General features: G+C 54.6%; 6 protein-coding genes across 6 annotated transcripts; 4 read left to right on the forward strand and 2 right to left on the reverse strand.

The window, feature by feature from the left end:
* Window positions 1-1,698: 1,698 nt before the first annotated feature.
* Window positions 1,699-4,063, forward strand: KD926_008746 (uncharacterized protein; the record flags this gene model as incomplete). Its single annotated transcript, XM_053104653.1, has 3 exons — window positions 1,699-2,608; window positions 2,986-3,705; window positions 3,861-4,063. 3 exons carry the CDS (start codon window positions 1,699-1,701, stop codon window positions 4,061-4,063), a joined length of 1,833 nt encoding a protein of 610 aa, XP_052960301.1.
* Window positions 4,064-5,992: 1,929 nt separating this feature from the next.
* On the forward strand, window positions 5,993-8,108 carry bgt3 (putative cell wall glucanase; the record flags this gene model as incomplete). Its single annotated transcript, XM_053104664.1, has 2 exons — window positions 5,993-7,908; window positions 7,964-8,108. The coding sequence occupies 2 exons, from the start codon at window positions 5,993-5,995 to the stop codon at window positions 8,106-8,108; spliced, it is 2,061 nt and encodes a 686-aa protein (XP_052960302.1).
* Window positions 8,109-8,653: 545 nt separating this feature from the next.
* Window positions 8,654-9,556, reverse strand: KD926_008748 (SRR1 family protein; the record flags this gene model as incomplete). The annotated part of the gene is made up of 3 exons (XM_053104675.1): window positions 8,654-8,976; window positions 9,032-9,215; window positions 9,293-9,556. 3 exons carry the CDS (start codon window positions 9,554-9,556, stop codon window positions 8,654-8,656), a joined length of 771 nt encoding a protein of 256 aa, XP_052960303.1.
* A 781-nt stretch (window positions 9,557-10,337) lies between these two features.
* Window positions 10,338-11,551, forward strand: KD926_008749 (copper acquisition factor BIM1-like domain-containing protein; the record flags this gene model as incomplete). Its single annotated transcript, XM_053104686.1, has 4 exons — window positions 10,338-10,498; window positions 10,562-10,896; window positions 10,973-11,286; window positions 11,345-11,551. 4 exons carry the CDS (start codon window positions 10,338-10,340, stop codon window positions 11,549-11,551), a joined length of 1,017 nt encoding a protein of 338 aa, XP_052960304.1.
* A 356-nt stretch (window positions 11,552-11,907) lies between these two features.
* On the reverse strand, window positions 11,908-13,080 carry KD926_008750 (alpha/beta fold hydrolase; the record flags this gene model as incomplete). The annotated part of the gene is made up of 1 exon (XM_053104697.1): window positions 11,908-13,080. The coding sequence occupies one exon, from the start codon at window positions 13,078-13,080 to the stop codon at window positions 11,908-11,910; it is 1,173 nt and encodes a 390-aa protein (XP_052960305.1).
* Window positions 13,081-13,878: 798 nt separating this feature from the next.
* Window positions 13,879-17,831, forward strand: KD926_008751 (uncharacterized protein; the record flags this gene model as incomplete). Its single annotated transcript, XM_053104708.1, has 2 exons — window positions 13,879-13,917; window positions 13,989-17,831. The coding sequence occupies 2 exons, from the start codon at window positions 13,879-13,881 to the stop codon at window positions 17,829-17,831; spliced, it is 3,882 nt and encodes a 1,293-aa protein (XP_052960306.1).
* Window positions 17,832-18,071: the final 240 nt, after the last annotated feature.

An 18,071-nucleotide genomic window follows, 5' to 3' on the forward strand; every position in this document is an offset into this window, starting at 1 on the left:
ACCTTGTCAACTTTGATATTCCTTTTCAAAAAGCCACTGCCCTTCCCGTGTCATACCTTCACTCCAGATCTTCTCTTTTATCGATATAGCTCTATCTGAACCGGTTTTAATTGATATCCTCGCAGTGGATGGGTTAGATCACTGGAAGGAGGGACAGAAGCTCGAACCCGAACATTCGAGGTCAGTCATGACCGGCATGGTTCAGACTGACCTAGCTCATCCAACTGCGTCAAAATACAAAGACGACCCTGTTGACGATCCCGTGAGTTCATTCAGACCATAGTTGTTCTTGCAAACTTCTTTCAGCGTTTCCTTTTTTTTTTTTTCTCTCTTGCTTCCCCCTTCTCTGTTTCGCTCCCCATCATCTTGTGCTGGGGTTGTCCCAGGGATACCCAGTTGTTTTGGCATGGTTATTCCCAGATGAAAAGAACTTGCCTTCCATTCCAAAACACAGGGAACGACCATCCTTGTTTACTCCCATGGGTGTCCTCCGCTATTGGAACAGGAATGCCCTTTTTTTCGTTGCCCAAGCACCAGGTTTCAGCCTTTGCTTTTCATCCCCCATTTCAGTAATTTTAAACTCCACCGGAAAACACCTGGCATCGTTGCGCAGCAGCCACTGCGAATCTTCAAAGAAACCCTGATCATGGCTGTTCACTTGAGACCCGTGTGTCCACCCAATCCATTGCCATTCTTGGCCGCTTGCATGCCCACCAATTTTGGAATGGATGTATGAGAGTTGATGGAGGTTCCGTGGTGAAAGCAGGCAAGAGGCAGACTCACTGCTCTGTAATTTCTTTGGGACCAACTTACTTGAGTTGCACTACATACACCAGCAGCTCCGAAGGCCAATGCTGGACAAAAAGGGATCTCATTGAACATGTCGGATGTCTTTCAATCACTCTGTTTGCTGCAATTGCACCACGTGTTGCATACACGGAGACCCTTTGCGCAAGAGCTGCATTGAAGCCAGACAGCGCTGGTCACAGACATTGAACTGTGACCTCTGGGCCAGAGTTCTAAGACAGGCGACTTCCCTCGAGAAATGCCCATTCATTCTTTTTTACAAAGATTTCCTCAGCACAGAATACGCACCTCCTTTGTTGGCTTAGCATCTTCCTGTTATGATTTCTTTTGGGGCCAAGAATAGGAAATGAAAAAGGCTGGCGACACTAATCGACTCTTTCTTTTAGCTTCGACACTCAGCTGCGCATCACGGTCCACAACACCCTCAAATTCAACTCCCGAGAACAGCCAACCTTGTTCAGCATCACAAACAGCCTGGTTCTCCGCATCAGCCGAGTACCAGTATTCCGCCAGTGTCATACACACCCCACGCCCTGGGAAACGGCATTCTTCATCAGCCGCATCAATACGGACCACCTTCGCAGGAGCCATCTTACTACTCGTCTCATTCTTCCTATAGTACGACGAGCGCATCAGGCCAATACCCATCCAGTGGTACGCAAAACTCCACGAAGCAAAACCGCTAAAACTGGCCGGTTTTTTCTGGTCACCGTGCAGTCACTGACCCCAAGCCTAGCTCCCCCCGAAATGATGGCGACAACCACACAGATGCAGAGGCCTTATCCTCCAATCTATCATACACCACAATCTAGTTCTCCTGCATCGGTAGCTTCTCAATCTCACGAGCACAGCCGAGGCCTTTACGCCCAGTCCCCCCAAGTATCGCACCAGATGTATCCATATCAGTCATATCAGCCGATCAACCCGGTTCAGCCTTCACCCTACACCACGCACACCTCTCCTCAGCAACATCCGATTACCTCCCAGCCGTTGATGCTGGCTCACCAGACCAGCAGTGCGCAAATCCCGCACCAGCCTGCTCAGGCACCAGCAAGCGCCATGACCAGCCCAAGTACCGCCACAACACAGCAGCACACCCCTCCACAAAGGGCAGTTCTGAACCCACCACTCCCTGCGTCAACCGGTGGCCCCCTTTCTGCGAACAGTATCCATCATCAGAACTCGACCGTTGGAGCAAGTTCCAGTGCCGCACCGGGCCCGATTCCAGCGACAACTCCACTTGTGGTACGGCAGGATAGCAACGGAGTCCAGTGGATTGCCTTCGAGTACTCTCGTGATCGCGTAAAAATGGAGTATACCATCCGTTGTGATGTTGAGTCTGTTAACGTGGATAACCTCAGCCAAGAGTTCAAGACAGAAAATTGCGTCTACCCTCGAGCCTGCTGCAGCAAGGATCAGTATAGAGGTAACCGCTTGGTCTACGAGACCGAGTGCAATGCTGTCGGCTGGGCCCTGGCGGAGCTCAATCCCGCGCTGAGAGGCAAACGCGGGCTGATTCAACGCGCCGTTGATAGCTGGCGAAACAGCAACCAAGACCCTAGACTCCGAAGCCGACGCGTGAGGAGAATGGCCAAGATTAACAGAAGGCAAAACATTCCACCCCCTCCGCCGAGTCATATGGCCACTGGACCGCCCGTTGGTCCCGCAATGCCCGGGCCGCCTAGCATGGCAGCGCCCGCCCCTCGCCCTCCTCCGCTGGGGCCTCTGCCCATGGGTCCCCCACAACTACACCATCATCACGCGCAGCCCGAAGGAACTACAGGCAATGAGGAAGTTAGCGGTATGTTCCACCATATCTGATGTGCCCAATCCTGCCGCACTTTCTCTTCGTTATGGCGGCTCTTCTCAGTATCATATTGCCCGTACTGCTCGGCTCGTTGCTATTTTGCTCGGAGGATAGCACAACAAGGCCGGGAGTGCATCTTTTTCTTTTCTTTTCTTTTCTTAGCTTGGTGGACACTGTTCTCCATGTATTTTATCTTGTTTGGGGAGGTCCTTGTGCTTTATTTCTATTATTCCCTCCTAGTTTACCATACCCTATCATGTTCTTTTTGTTATGTTACCATCGGTTTCGTACCCTTTCCACATCTGGATCGTGATCTTTTTTCTTGTTCAGTGTAGGCTAATTCAAGATATTGCACTTTTTCCATACAATAGGCACCACTGACTTCACGAACGGCGGCAATCGCCCAGGTGGACCGGAAGTCCATCCCTCAGTGGGACATACACCAACCGACATACGCAGCGCACAGGTGTTCCACGGCTACCCTGCATTCCCTACCCCCGTGGATGTCTCGAGAGGCCCTTCGATCCCACCCCTTATCCGAGACAGCGGCATAGCAGCCCTCGGACGGCATCCAACGATCGCCACATCATCAAGCAAGCTTGGTCAGCTGGACGAGAATGACGACGACGAGGAACATGATCCCAGCAACGACGCCCTATTCGGGACGTTCCCCGAGGGCAAGCGCCGCAAATTCATACTGGTGGACGATAATCAGCGAGGATGTCGTGTTCGGGTTAAGGTCATGCTTGATCAAGTCGATATGGATGAGATCCCTGATTCATATCGGAACTCCAACGCAGTCTACCCCCGAACCTACTTCCCCGTGCAGATGAAGAATCCTCCCGGCCGCGTGGTGCCGGGAAGAAGATACATCAAGGACGACCCCGAGGTAGAGGACGATGAGGAGAGCGCGACAGTGGGACGGGTCCTCGTGCCAACACCCCAGATTGACGGAGAGAGTGACATTGCCGTGCCCAAGCTTTCGCGGAGTCGCCACCAGAAGGAAGTGTTGTTGAATGACTTGGGTTATCGGATGAGCTGGAGCCAAAGTCGGGTTTTTGCAGGGAGGATGTTGTTCCTCCAGCGATCTCGTACGTGATAAGAACCCCTCCCTCTCATCGACAGCCCCTTGCTTTGAACGTGGACATGGCGGGACAACCCCCGTGGCAGCCACCATGGCCATCCTTCCCGCCAGGGATCGGAAGAATGCAGTAACACATGCTAACCCCTATCCCTTGGTTGATAGTTGACGCGTATCGCAATAAAATGCGCAGCACGATGCTGGCGACGGGCCAGGAACAATCATCCATCCCGCGACACTTCGAGACACGAGCCGGGAAACGACGATTCCTGGAGCGGCCAAGACGGGCGGCAACTGTTTCGGGGCGGGGCAGCGGGGCGCATCGGCTCTCTGCATCGCAGCGTAGCGCCGAAGAAGTTGAAGCTTGATGGTCGATGGATCGCAAGTTCGCAACAGACCCTGGTCGCGATTCGATGTCTGATCCCGCCCATCTTTTTTTCTTTTCTTATTCTCTTTTTTACTCTGTCTCATTCCTTTTTCTCTCTTACAGTTCCCCCCTTTTCATTTCTTTTCATTTCTTTTCATTTGTCCCCCTCTTTTTTCTCTTTCTTTTTTTTTTTTTATCATCTTTTCTTTCCATCCTAATTGGCAAGGCACCATGATCGGAACCGATGTTAATCCTCACTTACGAGTACGGCCGCTATGTAAAGTATATAGAAATTACAAGAGACGGATCACTGGTAGGCAGCATGGCGGTTTGGGGCTTTGACGGATTTGGTGTTGGAGGGCTGGTCTTCTGCTCTTTATTTTGTCTTGTTGTTTCGATTGTTTATGATTATTACGATGATAACGCTAGTCGAGGGAAACGAGGGAATGAAATTACGATGGGACCTGATTTACTATGAATTAATATTGTTATGATCTGTTCGTACTTTAGATCTCTGTACAATCACGGAAGATTCGATCAGCAGGTCGGTCAGCCTTTGGTTGAATAGAGTTTGAGGGATGAAGCCCTTTGCGAGGAGGGCGGGATATTTATAGATCCCGTCTCTGGAGGTCAATCACCACGGCTCACGGGATTGATTCGTTGTGGTCGGCTGTTTCAGACCGTTGTGAGCCAGTTGACCCTTCCAGTTAGACCGGACGGTAGCGAGTACGACCATTGTAAGCAGAGACGAGGCTACCAGAAGGGTGGTCAAATCAGAAATGATCTGTATTTTGTAGGGTGTACGGAGGAGTTGGTAGTTACTAGTACAGTTTTATCCACTGTTCAGCGCTACGACGGCACGGATAATTAGGCGGTCATTCCATGGCGAAGGAAGGAGTGGAGAAGGGAGGGCGCGCGCGTACAGTCCCTTATATAGACGGTGGGAGCGAGAAAGGGGGATCGAAGCTTGCCAAGGCGAGACAGAAAGCTTACGTACGAAGCACACAGCAACAATGGGGAAGAATGGCGCGAGAGTCGAGACAAAGAAAGGCCCGAAAGTTCCGCACGCAGCAGACCAGCAACCGACGCTTTCAGGGTCTGCCGGAACAACCCATTACTCCGGGCTGAGTGGGGATGCCCACCCGCCCCGTAATAACGGGACCCTGGGCTGGCCACTGCTGACGCTGGACGCTGGACGCTTTACCGTACGTGCGTCGGTTGTCGGGGACACAGCCGCCACCATCCATCAACTCTAGCTGTCTCCGGATGCAGTCAGGGCCTTGTTCTCGTCGGCCTATATTCTTTGACACGCTTCCCCTCTCCCTCTTCTTCTCTCTGCGCTTATTCGAATTCCCCTCTTCCCTCCCCTTCTTCCTTGTCTTCCCATCGCATCCCTTCTGCTTCTTCTTCTTCCTGCCATCTCTTCCCGCTCTAGAAAAGATCTACTTGCATCATTACTGCGGCCAATTACATTTGTACAGTACGTCCACCCATCCCTCTCGTCTTAAGATTCTTTCTCCCTCGCATCTTGCATCTCTTCCCCGCTAAAGACTTCGACCTCCTCTCGAATGCTCTATTGCGCTGTCTCGCTGACCACCGTCTTAGTACTATCTGGTCCGCTAAAAAAGAAACCGTTCCGCCTGTCCAACGGCGTACCTGAGTGATACAAACTCTTTCCGGGTCAAATTTTTGGGAACCGTGGGTCGATAGTCGGCTGCGTCCCTGGCGTTTCAGAGCCGTCGCCCATCTTTCTCGAATTAATTAATTCACCCGCCGCCCTCTCCGATCTCTTTTCTTTCCTCCCTTCCACAACCTTCTTCGGCCCCTCGGTGCCTTCATCGACTTCCATCATCGCATCGCCCCATCATTGACCATAGAACGACTCCCTAGAAAAGAAAATACGCCAGAGTACTCTGTCTAATTGACAAGCATGTCCGGTGACCACCGGGCATTCAGTTTTAATCGAGGCGATGATAATGCGGTAGGAGCCGAGCATCGAGGAGACATTTCGCCAGTCCTTTCGCCGGACGACGGTCAGCAGCATGTGCGCAACTCCGCGCAGTACGGTGACATCTCGCCTGTGTCAGCTCCGGGTCAAACCTTCGGCCACGACCATGACCGAGGTCTTGCGTCAGTGCCGGAAAACGGCCAGAACCTCGGCCATACGAACTCGCTGCGGACGCATTCGACGGCGACCCCGGGGATGGACAATCTAGGCCCTGCTGCTGTGGGCGGCGGCATAAGCGGTATCGCCCTTGGCGTCGCCAATACCCATGATCGTCAGAGTGGAGTTGACGCTTTCAGGGACACAGACGGACCGGTGCACAATATCCCCGCCGAACGAGGCTACCACACGACCGGTTCGGATAACCCTTACATCCCCGCCCCGCCTGAAGGCGTCCACGCAAGTTCGGACAATCTACGGCCTCAATCCTACGGCTCCAATGTCGCCCTAGGCGCCGCTGCCGCTTCCGCCGGCCAGCTGACCCCCGGTGCCTCGAACCCGTCCCAACGCAGCCTGTTCGACAGCCCTTATCAAGGCGTCGGTCCGCTCAATGAGGGTCCGTACCAGCGACAGTCTACCTACAGCACCAACAACTACCCTCTCGTGATCAACCCGGATGATATCTTGGATGATGGTGACGATGGCTTTGTGCCTCCTAACAGTAAATCTGCCGGCGGAACGTCCAGGGCGGTGCCTGCGGCAGCAGGTGGAGCGGCCGCGGGAGGATTCCTGGGAGGGTTATTCAAAAGCAAGAAAGCCGACGGTCCGTCCTATGACCCCGTTCCGGGAACAGGGCTGGAGGCCGGGGACAAGTCAAGGCTTAAACCTGACGGGGGCAGTCGGAAACGTGGGTGGATAGTCGGGCTCGTACTGGCGTTCATCGTTGTCGGAGCCATTGTGGGAGGCGCTGTTGGTGGAACGATAGGCCACCGGGAGAACAAAAAAGAAGACCCAACAGAATCCACGAAGTCGGCGTCGGGCGATTCGAAAAAGAACGGCGACCTCGACAAGGACTCGGACGAGATCAAGGCCTTGCTAGGCAATAAAGATCTCCACAAAGTGTTCCCCGGTGTTGACTATACCCCATGGGGTGTCCAGTTTCCGCTCTGTCTCAAGTACCCTCCGTCGCAGAACAACGTCACTCGCGACATGGCTGTTATCTCGCAACTGACCAACACCGTTCGGCTGTATGGCACCGATTGCAACCAGACGGAAATGGTCTTGCATGCCATCGATCGACTGGAGCTCAAGAACATGAAACTCTGGCTAGGCGTATGGATCGACACCAACGACACCACCGCCGACCGACAGATCAACCACCTGTACAATATTCTTGACAACGCGAAGGATACGTCGATCTTCAAGGGCGCCATTGTCGGCAACGAAGCTCTGTTCCGGGCAGGCAAGGACAAGACGAGCGCGAAAAAGAAGTTGACCGGCTACATGGATGATGTGAGAAATCACTTCAAAAAACATAACATTGACCTGCCGATCGCGACCTCAGACTTGGGTGACAACTGGGACTCGGACCTTGTGAAGTACACGGACGTTGTGATGTCCAACGTCCACCCGTTCTTCGCTGGTGTCGATGTCGATGACGCGGCTAGCTGGACCTGGAGTTTCTGGCAGAACAACGACGTGGTACTCACCAAGGACGACAAGGATAAGAAACAAGTCATTTCCGAGGTGGGATGGCCCAGCGGTGGAGGAAACGACTGTGGCCAAGGGCACGACAATTGCAAGAGCGACACAGACGGATCTGTTGCGGGTATAGACGAGATGAACAAGTTCATGTCTGAATGGGTCTGCCAGGCTATGTCCAATGGCACGGAATACTTCTGGTATGTTTTCGTTATCTTCGTTGGGTTGCTACATTGATTCTAACAGTCAATCTAGGTTTGAGGCGTTCGATGAACCATGGAAAGAGCAGTACAACACCAAGGACGAGAAATGGGAAGACAAATGGGGTCTCATGGATGCTGCTCGGAATCTCAAGCCCGGCATCAAGATTCCCGACTGCGACGGCAAGGAGGTTGATTAATCTCACATCACCCCATGCCTTTGCTTTCCTATGATTCCCACGACTCTCCTTTCTCATTTTTTCTCCATCTAACGATGATGCATGATCGGGCCATTTTTACTCTATGTGCGGTTTTATTCATGATTGATTCCCGTCACCACAGGATCTTCGATGCCCTTGCGCATCTTAATGTTTTTCTTTCAGAAAGGTGCTCCGGATGTTTGATCTTTCTTTTCCCCTTGGATTGTAATCTAATATTAGGGCAATGTGCTCGGCTGCAGACTGTTCCAGATGTCCTCTTTCTTTTCACATGATTGTTGAAGATGGTTCTATATTGCGCACTCATTGCTGAGCCCAGGTTCTTTGATGGTTGTATATATCGTGTTAGCATTTCAAATCCATGATATCTCATTCTTTCATGTTGCCAGTCCGGTACCGTAGCGCGTAGACATATCCTCCTTTCAACTAGTATCCTGCGTACCATGGTCCGGGCATCGGGTTTCATACTACCTGAATCATACCGACAGGCTGTAGCATGGTTTCAGCCCCTACGGTAATGACAACTCCTAGTCGTCATCCTCCCCCGTATCCTCGGGATAATAGATCTGCATATTCCAAAACGCATGCTCTTGTTCCTGGAACCGCGGTAGTCGCACCGACCCCCTCGTCTCTACATACTGTCTGACCGCTTCGGAATCGAATTCTTCCAGCGGACCACCGAACAAGGACTTCGGGTTCAAAGCGAGCAGTTGTGACAGGTGCGCTTGTTCCGCGCCAGGACAGTAGAGGAAGGTAGCGGGTGTGACCTTTTCGAAGGCGTGAGGATGCTCGAGAACGGTTATGTCCAGGGACGCGAGGAGGGATTTATCCAGTTCATTGAACACGGGATCTTGTGCGTAGACGGTGACATTGGGATTGGTTTCTTCTAGTTTGGGCGGACATACCCATGTTAGCTCTCATGTGAACGTTAGGTAGAATCACCCAGCCCTTTGAAATTGTGGCCAGGGGAGGAGTAGGAAGAGGAGGGAGAACACACTCATCCAATCCACCGCGCTCATCAACCCAGCAAGCTGATACATCGACACACTTCTCCGATCCACCCACCCGCCTCTCAGAAACCCACTCGGACTTCCCAATCCAATACACACGATCCCGTCATGAGCATGAGCGTCGGGCGTCCTGCGCGCGCGTAACGTCTCGCTCACCACCTTACAGGCATCCGAGCTCTCCCACCGCTGTCGATAGCCCTCGAATTGCCGTCGCAGGTCCTCCGCGGTCAATTTGGAGGGGGCCTCCGCGGGCACGAATGATCCCGGTTGCGTCGGATCGTCTTGTTGGTGGGTGGTGGTGCGCAGAACTTGTCGCGCGGTTTTCCCGCTCGTGCTAACGTGTGTCCAGCCGCTGGTGTCGGTCACTTGGAGGCGCTTGTGTTGGTGATGAGGGGGCTTTTTGCGACTGGTGTGGGGCATTCTGGAGGTTGGCAGGGGAGGGAGGGCGAATTGAAACCGTTCGGGGGGTTTTTATTTTTTGGGGATTCGGGGATTGAGGGAAGAGAAATGGAAATGCGATTGATTACGGCGATAAGATAAGGAGAGGAGGGGGTGGTGTTTGGCTGGTTTGCAGCCCCGTCCACCGTTTATCCTCCTGTGTTTCCTTTCCTTCTACTGACATCTGCCATTGCTATCCAGAAATGCAATCGCATCTATCGTATCTGCTGCTTTCTGACCCAGATACTGATGGGGCATATTTGAGCGTGATGGGAGCCCTGCATGACTCGGCGCTCTCGATGGAGCTACTGTCCACTCCCAACGTGCTCCAAATCTAGGGTTACAATGATGAGATTCTCCGAACATCCCAGGTCTCTGAAAGCCCACGGTATAGCAGACTTCGCCTTCATTAACCGGTGACATGACCCATCATCACACTCGGATCAGCACTCGGTAACCCTTCTCAGTCGATCTCTAAGCGCCGGGCCCTGGGATGGCGGACGTGAATCCCCTCTCTTAGCGTCCGATCGGAGCGCTTCCAAGACCGCCGTCTCCACGAATGAAATCGCCTGTCACTCCAGACAAGGTGATATCTCTTGCAGCAGACCTTTGCCTCGAGCCAATCCTCTCTCTCGGTCTGGAATTCTGCTGGCCACTGTGCCATGCTGAATGGCTCGTCTTGGTCGTTCGTCGATATTGACAGTCCCCCTCCCCCTTGTCAACCGCTCTCCCACCTGCAGGTGTGGTCACATCGCTTTCCTGCATGCTCACTCGTCCGTGGCTGTCGGTCATTCCCCGCTACAGTCTGTATGTGAGCGCCGCTGCAGCACCTGGGACATGGCTTGCTCCCCTCAAAAAGTCTTGTCAACCCTCCCGTCCTGGGAAGCTTGTTTCGATGGTGATCATTCATGCGGACGGTGCAGCGTTTGTGAGATTCACAAGTTGTGAGACCTGAAACGACTCTCTGGATGAGCTGCTAAGACACAGAAGGACAAACGAGGCGCTTGTATCTCTCGTGTTCCTAATCCCATTTTCTCCTGGTCTTCTGTTCACAATAACCTTCTCTCGCTCTGTCTCAGATCGTGTTCGACACATCCTTCTGGCCAATATGAGATCCTTCCACGAGTCGTTATCGAAATGGACGGCCCTTGTCGCACTTCTGTGCGTGGGCTTATCGCATGCCCATACGGTCATCACCTATCCTGGATACCGAGGGAATAATCTGCATACCAACGGCACTGTCGAGTCCACCGACGGTCTCGGAGCGGCATTTAGCAATGGGTCCTACTCTTACCCATATGGAATGCAATGGATCTATCCTTGTATGACGACGAAATCCCCCTAAAACCCCACCTCAATCAACGCAGACTTGATGCTGACAGTTCATCCCTCACATAGGCGGTGGAATGTCTACGTCTACAAACCGAACCAAATGGCCTGTCGGTGGTGGCGCCGTTGCTCTCCAACCTGGCTGGTTCCAGGGTCACGCCACGGCGTTCATCTATATGAATCTGGGTCTCGGAGAGACGCCCCCCAACATGAGCCACCCGATGATCTCGCCATTCCAGATCTCAGGGCCGACCAACGATCCCTACCCGGGCACGATCTGTCTCCCCCAGGTTCCATTGCCGGCCAACATCAGCGTGAGTCCTGGTGACAAAGCGACGATTCAGGTTATCGAACTGGCCAAGCACGGCGCGGCTTTATACAACGTATGTGTGGATGATTTCCAAAAGTTCCCCGGGTCGACGCTGACTTTGTTTTGTTTAGTGCGTGGATATCGAATTCGCCGAACCGGAAGATGTCGCCGAGGTCACTCGCGAGAACTGCTTCAACTCCAGCGCCATCACCTTCCAGTCGTTGTTCACTACGGAATCGCTGAAATCCGCTGCTGTCTCTTTGGACCCGACGAGACAGGCTATTCGAAACCTAATTCCGTTCTTGATGGCCGCGGTGATCGGGTGGATGTTGGTGTAGATACATACACATCTCTTTCCCTCCTCTCTGGTCATGTTTGTGCTTTAGTTTCCACTTCAACATCACATACCCAATATAGTTACCCTCCTTTCCACGGACTGCATGCGACGATGAATCAAGCCAACCCGCCCCGGCTGGTTGGCACTGTGTGGGCTTCTGGCGTCGATGGAGCATATATGCTTAACGTACATAATTCACATCACTGGTTTTTAAGTCATCCAGGTCATTTGTTTTGCACGGAGATTCTTCTAGGGTAAACGGAATTGTTCTGATTCCAATCATAACTTATTACGTACATCTCATATCGCACATACATATAACACGGGGATTGGCTGACAGCCTCGACACGACAGCATCTACAGACTTCGCACCAAGTCCAGGATCACTCGAGCAACCTCATCCGGGCTCTCCTGCGGTGCCCAATGCCCAACGCCGTCGATCAACTTCATCGTCCGGAAATCACTGCACACGGTGCCATTGGCCATCTTCTCCAGCGCCCCGGGTTCCTGATAGATGCCCCAGTCCGACTTGCCGGACACAAACGTACACGGCACCTCGATCTTCTTCCCGGCAAACACCTCGAAATCCTTGGTGTATTTCCCTCCGGCCGCCGTGCGCACCCGATACCAGTTCAATCCGCCCTGGAAGCCCGTCCGGCCGTACTCGGTCACATACACGGCGAGGTCCTCGTCGGGCAGCCAGGCATGCGAGGCGCGCTCCCCGGCCTCAGATTCCTCCGCCATATGCCGTGCCACGGCCTGCGGCATCGTGTCCTCCAACGGCATGACATAGTAATACGGTAGCCGGGACAGGTTGGCGGCCGTCCACCCGTTCAATGGATAGGTCTGGTTACCGGCCCACGACCCGCTCTTCAGATGGAAGTAGCCTCGCAGGAAAGTGTGCAGACCCTCCGCAGGCGCCGTCATGTCCCCGTTGGCCGGCGCCGTCGAATAATACCACTTGTAGTGTTTCCTGCCCAAGGTGGCCAGCTCGGCATGGACGTGGTCGCCCGCCGCGGACTCGGCACCTCCTCCTCCGCTGGCATTCTTCGCTGTCTCATCATTGGCCGTATTGAACGGCAGCCCAGGCGATCCGTTGAACGGATGACTGAGCAAGACCAGACTGTGGAAGAAATCGGGCCGTACCAGGGCACACATGGCGGCCGTCACGGCGCCGCAATCATGGCCGACGACGCACCGCACGGATCGATATCCCAGCGCGTGCACGAGCACCACCATGTCCCGCACGAAGGTCGTCAACGAGAACGTGCTCAGGTCGACGGCGTCGAAGTCCCGCGTGTCCCAGCCCGTGGTGCGGCCGAAGCCGCGCTGGTCCGGGGCCACGACGTAGTAGCCCGCATCGGCGAGTTGGGGGATCACCTTGCGCCAGGAGTAGGCTAGTTCGGGGAATCCGTGCAGGAGCAGTATCAGAGGGCGATCGCGCGATGGGGTGAAACCGGCTTCGAGAATGTGGAAGTTGAGAGTGGAGGTGGCGATGGAGCGGGTGGAGATGGACGGGGGGAGGGGCATGTTGGGTGTAGATCGGAGGGGAGGGGGGTGTTTGATTTGATCTAATTTTATAAGATGTAGGGTTGAATATCAAGCCAAGGGGAAGTACACTACTCTGTACGTAGTGATCAGAGACAGGAAAGTCTGGGAAGGGGGAGATGGAGTGTTTATAGGATGATGTATAGCAGTACAACGATCAGGCAGATCGATCATCCGAGGCAACGGTCGGAGAATAATTCCCTCCTTGCAGAAGGGGGAGAAAACATTCCTGTGTTTATGCATTCATGTGTGCATGAATTATCCGTGAAAACTGGTGTTCTCCGTCCGTGTTATAACTATAGTTTGGAGTGGAATGGATGCCTGATCCAGTGGGCTGCGATTCCTGAGGAACTCCGGACATGACGCAAAAGGTCTGGACTTCTCTTTCTTCTCTTCTTGTCTCGTGTTTCACTTTGCACCGTTGAACTTTGGCTTCGTTCCTTTTTATTGTTCCTCGTCCTCGTCCTTCGATTACCTCCCATTTTCCCCTTTCCTTTCCTTGGATTCCTCTCTCTCGCTCTCTCCCTCCCCTTGACCCCGAGAACCTCCTTGTTTTCCGCCCCGTCGATCTCTCACCTCTCTCGCTCTCTCGGTTTTAAACTTTTCTTCTCTCTCGCTATTCTATCAACTCAACAGATTTCTTTTACCCGGTCGATGAACTTTGCATCTGTTTCTTTTCATCGCCGCCATTCTTAAAATCCAATCAATTGTTGGGAGGTCACAAATTCTCCGTGTCTGCCTGACGGCGACACACCGGCGGTTTTCCCTCTCGAATCAATCATGTTCCGCCGACGAAGGAGCTCGTCGCATCATCATCAGGTGCGTCGTGAGCTTGGCGCTCCCCCGTGGACTCCTATCGAAGCAGACCATACTAACGTCCCATTCAACAGCCGCTATCTTCCTCGTCCGCTCAATCCGCCCAGTCCGCCGCCAGCCATGCTTTCCTTAAATCCCGACCCTCCTCGTCGAGTCTCTCCTCCGCGGCCGCCGCGACAGCCCTCCGGAACCTGACGCCCCCTCCCACCGACGTCGAGCATGTCCAGACGAAGCGCATGCTCCAACGGCAGTCGTCTGTCTCCTCCCAACCGAGTGCCTCCGCACCCCTGCGCTCCCCCAGCCGTACGAGTCTTCGTCGAAGCAATAGCTCGAATTCCATGAGCACGCGGACCTTTCGGGAACAATCCCCTCGTCGTCCGCTCTCCAGCTCCGGGCCTGGTCCGGTGAACAACGCGCCGCCTATTCCGTCGATTCCGAAAGAGTATAAGGGGCGAGATGCCCCCGTCCGGCGGTCGGTCAGCGTCGGAGTGCCAATGCGGTCGTCGCCCCCCGCGAAGCATCCGTCGGGACGCGGAGGGAGCGTCGACCGTGAGAATATGCGAACGGGGAGTCCTAGCTTATATACGGTCCCCGAAGCCCAGAGAACGGGGAGCAGGAGTTCCGTCAATTTCTCCTACCCCATTAATTCGCGCCCCACCTCTCCGTCTCATTCTCCCGAGGCACCCGATGGGCGCGATGTGTCGACAGGCGCATTGCTGGCCGACCGGTTGGCCGGACTGGATGCCTCCAAGGGTCCGAGTATCCCGTCGCAGACGGCAAACACCTCCGCTAGAAGACGGACTAGGAGTTCTAGTCCTGGAAGCCCCGGGAAGGGTACGCCGCCCGTGACCACCGCTGTTGCTGCGGCACAGGCCGCCATCGTTCCTCCTTCGCCACCAGCCACGACGGAACACCGCGAACCAGAGCCGCGGGACACTCGGGAATCGATTCCAGGGTCTCCGTCTCGTCCCGCCCTGATGAAACGACCGTCTGTTGTGCGCGAGGATTATCAGGGCGAAGAACAAGCCGAGGCCAGTGCTCCATTGACGATCAATTCGACCGCGCGAACCGGAAGGGTGACGCCAGAGGGCCCTTCGACAACCAGGGCACCCCAGACACCGGAAACGAGAAGAGAACCCCTGCCAAGCTCGGTCGTCAGCTCTCCGGAATCGACAAGCTCGGCCGATGTTGGCCGTGGACTCCAGCCGTCGCCGATGCGACAGGCCGGCAACAGTCCTGGCAGATCGACCCGTTTCTCCACGCAGTTGTCCGTGACTGGGCTCCCCGGAGAACATCTGCATAAGCCGCCGCCTAGATCGGTATCTCCTGTGAAGTCGGCAATGAAGAGCTCGAGAATGAGTTCATCATTATCGCCGGACGGGCGGGCTGCAGTACTACGACCTGGTCCGCCACTCAGTGAAATATCGGACGGTACGTCCGTCGGGTCCGATGACGGCTCCAAGCAAGGCTTCCGTAAGAAGACGGCCAAAGTCAGCTTCGACGACGAGGCAGAGGTTGTTGGAGTGGCGGCCAGCCCGCCGACGTCACCTGAATCGGTTGTCCCTGACTCGCCCCCGGGAAGCTCGAAAGCTAAGTCTAAATCGCATTGGTTTGCACTGGGCAAGAAGAAGTCCCATGCGCGCGATGCGACCGTGCCGGACGAATTCGATGAAGTGCTCAAACCGCGGCGCGCCCTGCCTTCCTTCGGAAGTATACGAGGCGCTAGAGATGGTGAACAACCGGAGCCGGCGCGGCACGAATTCAGTGATAACGAATCGACGACCTCGTCGGAGCCTAATTTGGCAGCGCCGGACTGGTCGTTCTCTAATGATCATGCCGTCGGAGCAATCATTTCCCATAACGAACATAATGATACTACTGATCATAATGAACCAACTATGCCCGCCGAAGCTACTACAAAGAGCACGTACCCAAATCAGTCGAGCCAGATTTCATCTGTGGACGAAGCGAAGGATCCGGTACATGAAGACACATTGAATCATCCAACCTCCAGTCCTGCTCTTGATGTGCCTGGGATCGCGGTCCAGCCGGCGACACCGGAACTCGAGAAGGAAAGGTCTAGCCTCGATTGGTGCACGGTGCCAGGGGGCTTTCCCCGGGCTTCACTGGAATCTAAGAGTTCAAGTCGACGCAAGGGCAAGAAGGCAGTTGGCAATGCTGTCCAAGATCAGGACACCGATGACGAGTCGGGCGAAAGTATCTACAGTGACGCCGAGGAGGGGTTTGACGGCGATGGGTTTGGCTCTATCAATGCTATTGTGGACAGCAGTGCAGGGCCGATCAAGGATGACCTTGTTGACACCAACCAGGAGTCAACGAAAAATGATTGGGCTGGTGACCGAGCTTCTGACTCCACGCTTGAGATACCTGAGGCCTGCCAGATCGCTCGCGTTGAGACGCCCGTCCGAGATGCCTCGCCTCCACCACGTGCAAGGTCCCCTGACTCGCCACAAGAACCTTTGCCATTCTCTTCTCCCTACCCTCCTTCCCCCACGCGGCCCAGTGCCAAAAAGAGCAATACGGAAGAACAAGTCCCGCGACCATCGATGGTAGCAAACTCCGCCCCACGATCCATGTCAGCCGACGCCAACGAGGGTCCTGCACCTCAAGATATAGTTGCCAGCCAGAATGGCGGAACTCGTTCGTCGTCTGCGGCTGGGCAGAAACCGGCGAAAGCCAGGCCTACTTCGTGGGGTAAAGGTCTCCTTAAAAGCAAAGAGGCCGTCGCCGAGGAAAGACAGCAAGCCAATGGCAATGGTGCTCATCTTTCTCAGCGACGACTGTCAAACGGGAGCGACTCGTCCAGCAGCTTCGTACGATCCAGCCGCCCAGCTCGCGCGAGTCCGCAGTATAGCATGCGACGGACCATGCGGGGGATCCCTCCCCCTCACATGCAATCAGCGTCCTCTATGCAGCAAAAGTCGCCCCCTCCGGATATGAGGCCCCAGTCGTCGGGTTCTGGCACCTCCAGTGCTCTCCGCACGACTCTACGAGGAAACGAGGGACGGCGCGAGAAACCGTCATTCTTCTCTACGGGGAAGATGCAAAAGGCCAAGGTTGCCAAAGCGCCCGGGCCATTATTCGCGTCTCGGTATCCCGATTCCGACGAGGAACAGGGTGCCGGCAAGAATGTACGTCCGTGGCAAAGCCGCTATGAGAATTCGAGCGACGACGAGCCGGAAATGAATAATCTCCGCCCGGTCCGCGGCATCCCCCGTCGGGCGGGCAAAGATGACGGGGACTCGACCGAGCTGGAAGACAGCTCGGACGGCGAACGACACCGGCCGGCAGCCCCTACAGCTGTCCGCAAACCGAGTGAGCCCGCCTCTCCCAAGAACCCGGCGCTCGCCGCGGTTGCCAAGTCTCGCGGAATGACCGAGAAAGAGGCGGAAGACTTCCTCCGTCGGCCTACTATTGAACGGCGACCGAGTCTATTCCACCGCCTGAGCATTAGAAAACCCAAGCCCTCGGCCGAGCGAGGAAGCACCGGCAAACTAGGCAAGCTGGATTCTTGCCATGTGCGGGAGGAGCCACCGTTGGATCCAAATCAAGGCCATACCGTCACCACCTGTACGGCGAGCCCTGATCCTCCTGCCTCGCCCAAGCTCCTCAAGAGAGGTGCCTACCGATCCTCCGGCGGAGAAAGCTGGCCGCTTCGAGGCCCTCCGAAGGAACTGATCAATGGCAACTACGGGTCTGAACGACCCCAGACGGCCGACGGAGCCGGCCCAAACGGCGTGAGCGACAGGGTAGCCCCTGTGTCTAAAGAGAACGAGAATCCCCTGGGCCTTTCAGGCCTGAAAAGTGACGGCCAACAACCTGTGGCCGACAATCATTCCACCCCTCGCAAGAAGCGATTCCCTAAGATCAGAAAAGCATTTGGTCTCCGAAGCTAGACGCAGCTTTCTCCATCTTCGTCCATTCTTTCACTCTTCCACACCCTTCGGATCTTGTCTCCTTTTTTCCTCCGATCTATTTGATCTATTTGTTGTAATTCTTACCCGATTCATGACCTTTTGTTTAATTTTTATTCTTAATATAGCAATATCTAGCTGCTATCCGGGATAGCAGGCCCATCGTGACGGAACCCGGGATATTCACGAGATATGGATGCATTTGATTCAAGTATGTTTGAT

Source organism: Aspergillus affinis (assembly GCF_023601865.1).
Source record: "Aspergillus affinis strain CMG 70 chromosome Unknown NODE_5_length_567868_cov_86_340925, whole genome shotgun sequence".
In the NCBI taxonomy this organism is placed as follows: Eukaryota; Fungi; Ascomycota; class Eurotiomycetes; order Eurotiales; family Aspergillaceae; genus Aspergillus; species Aspergillus affinis.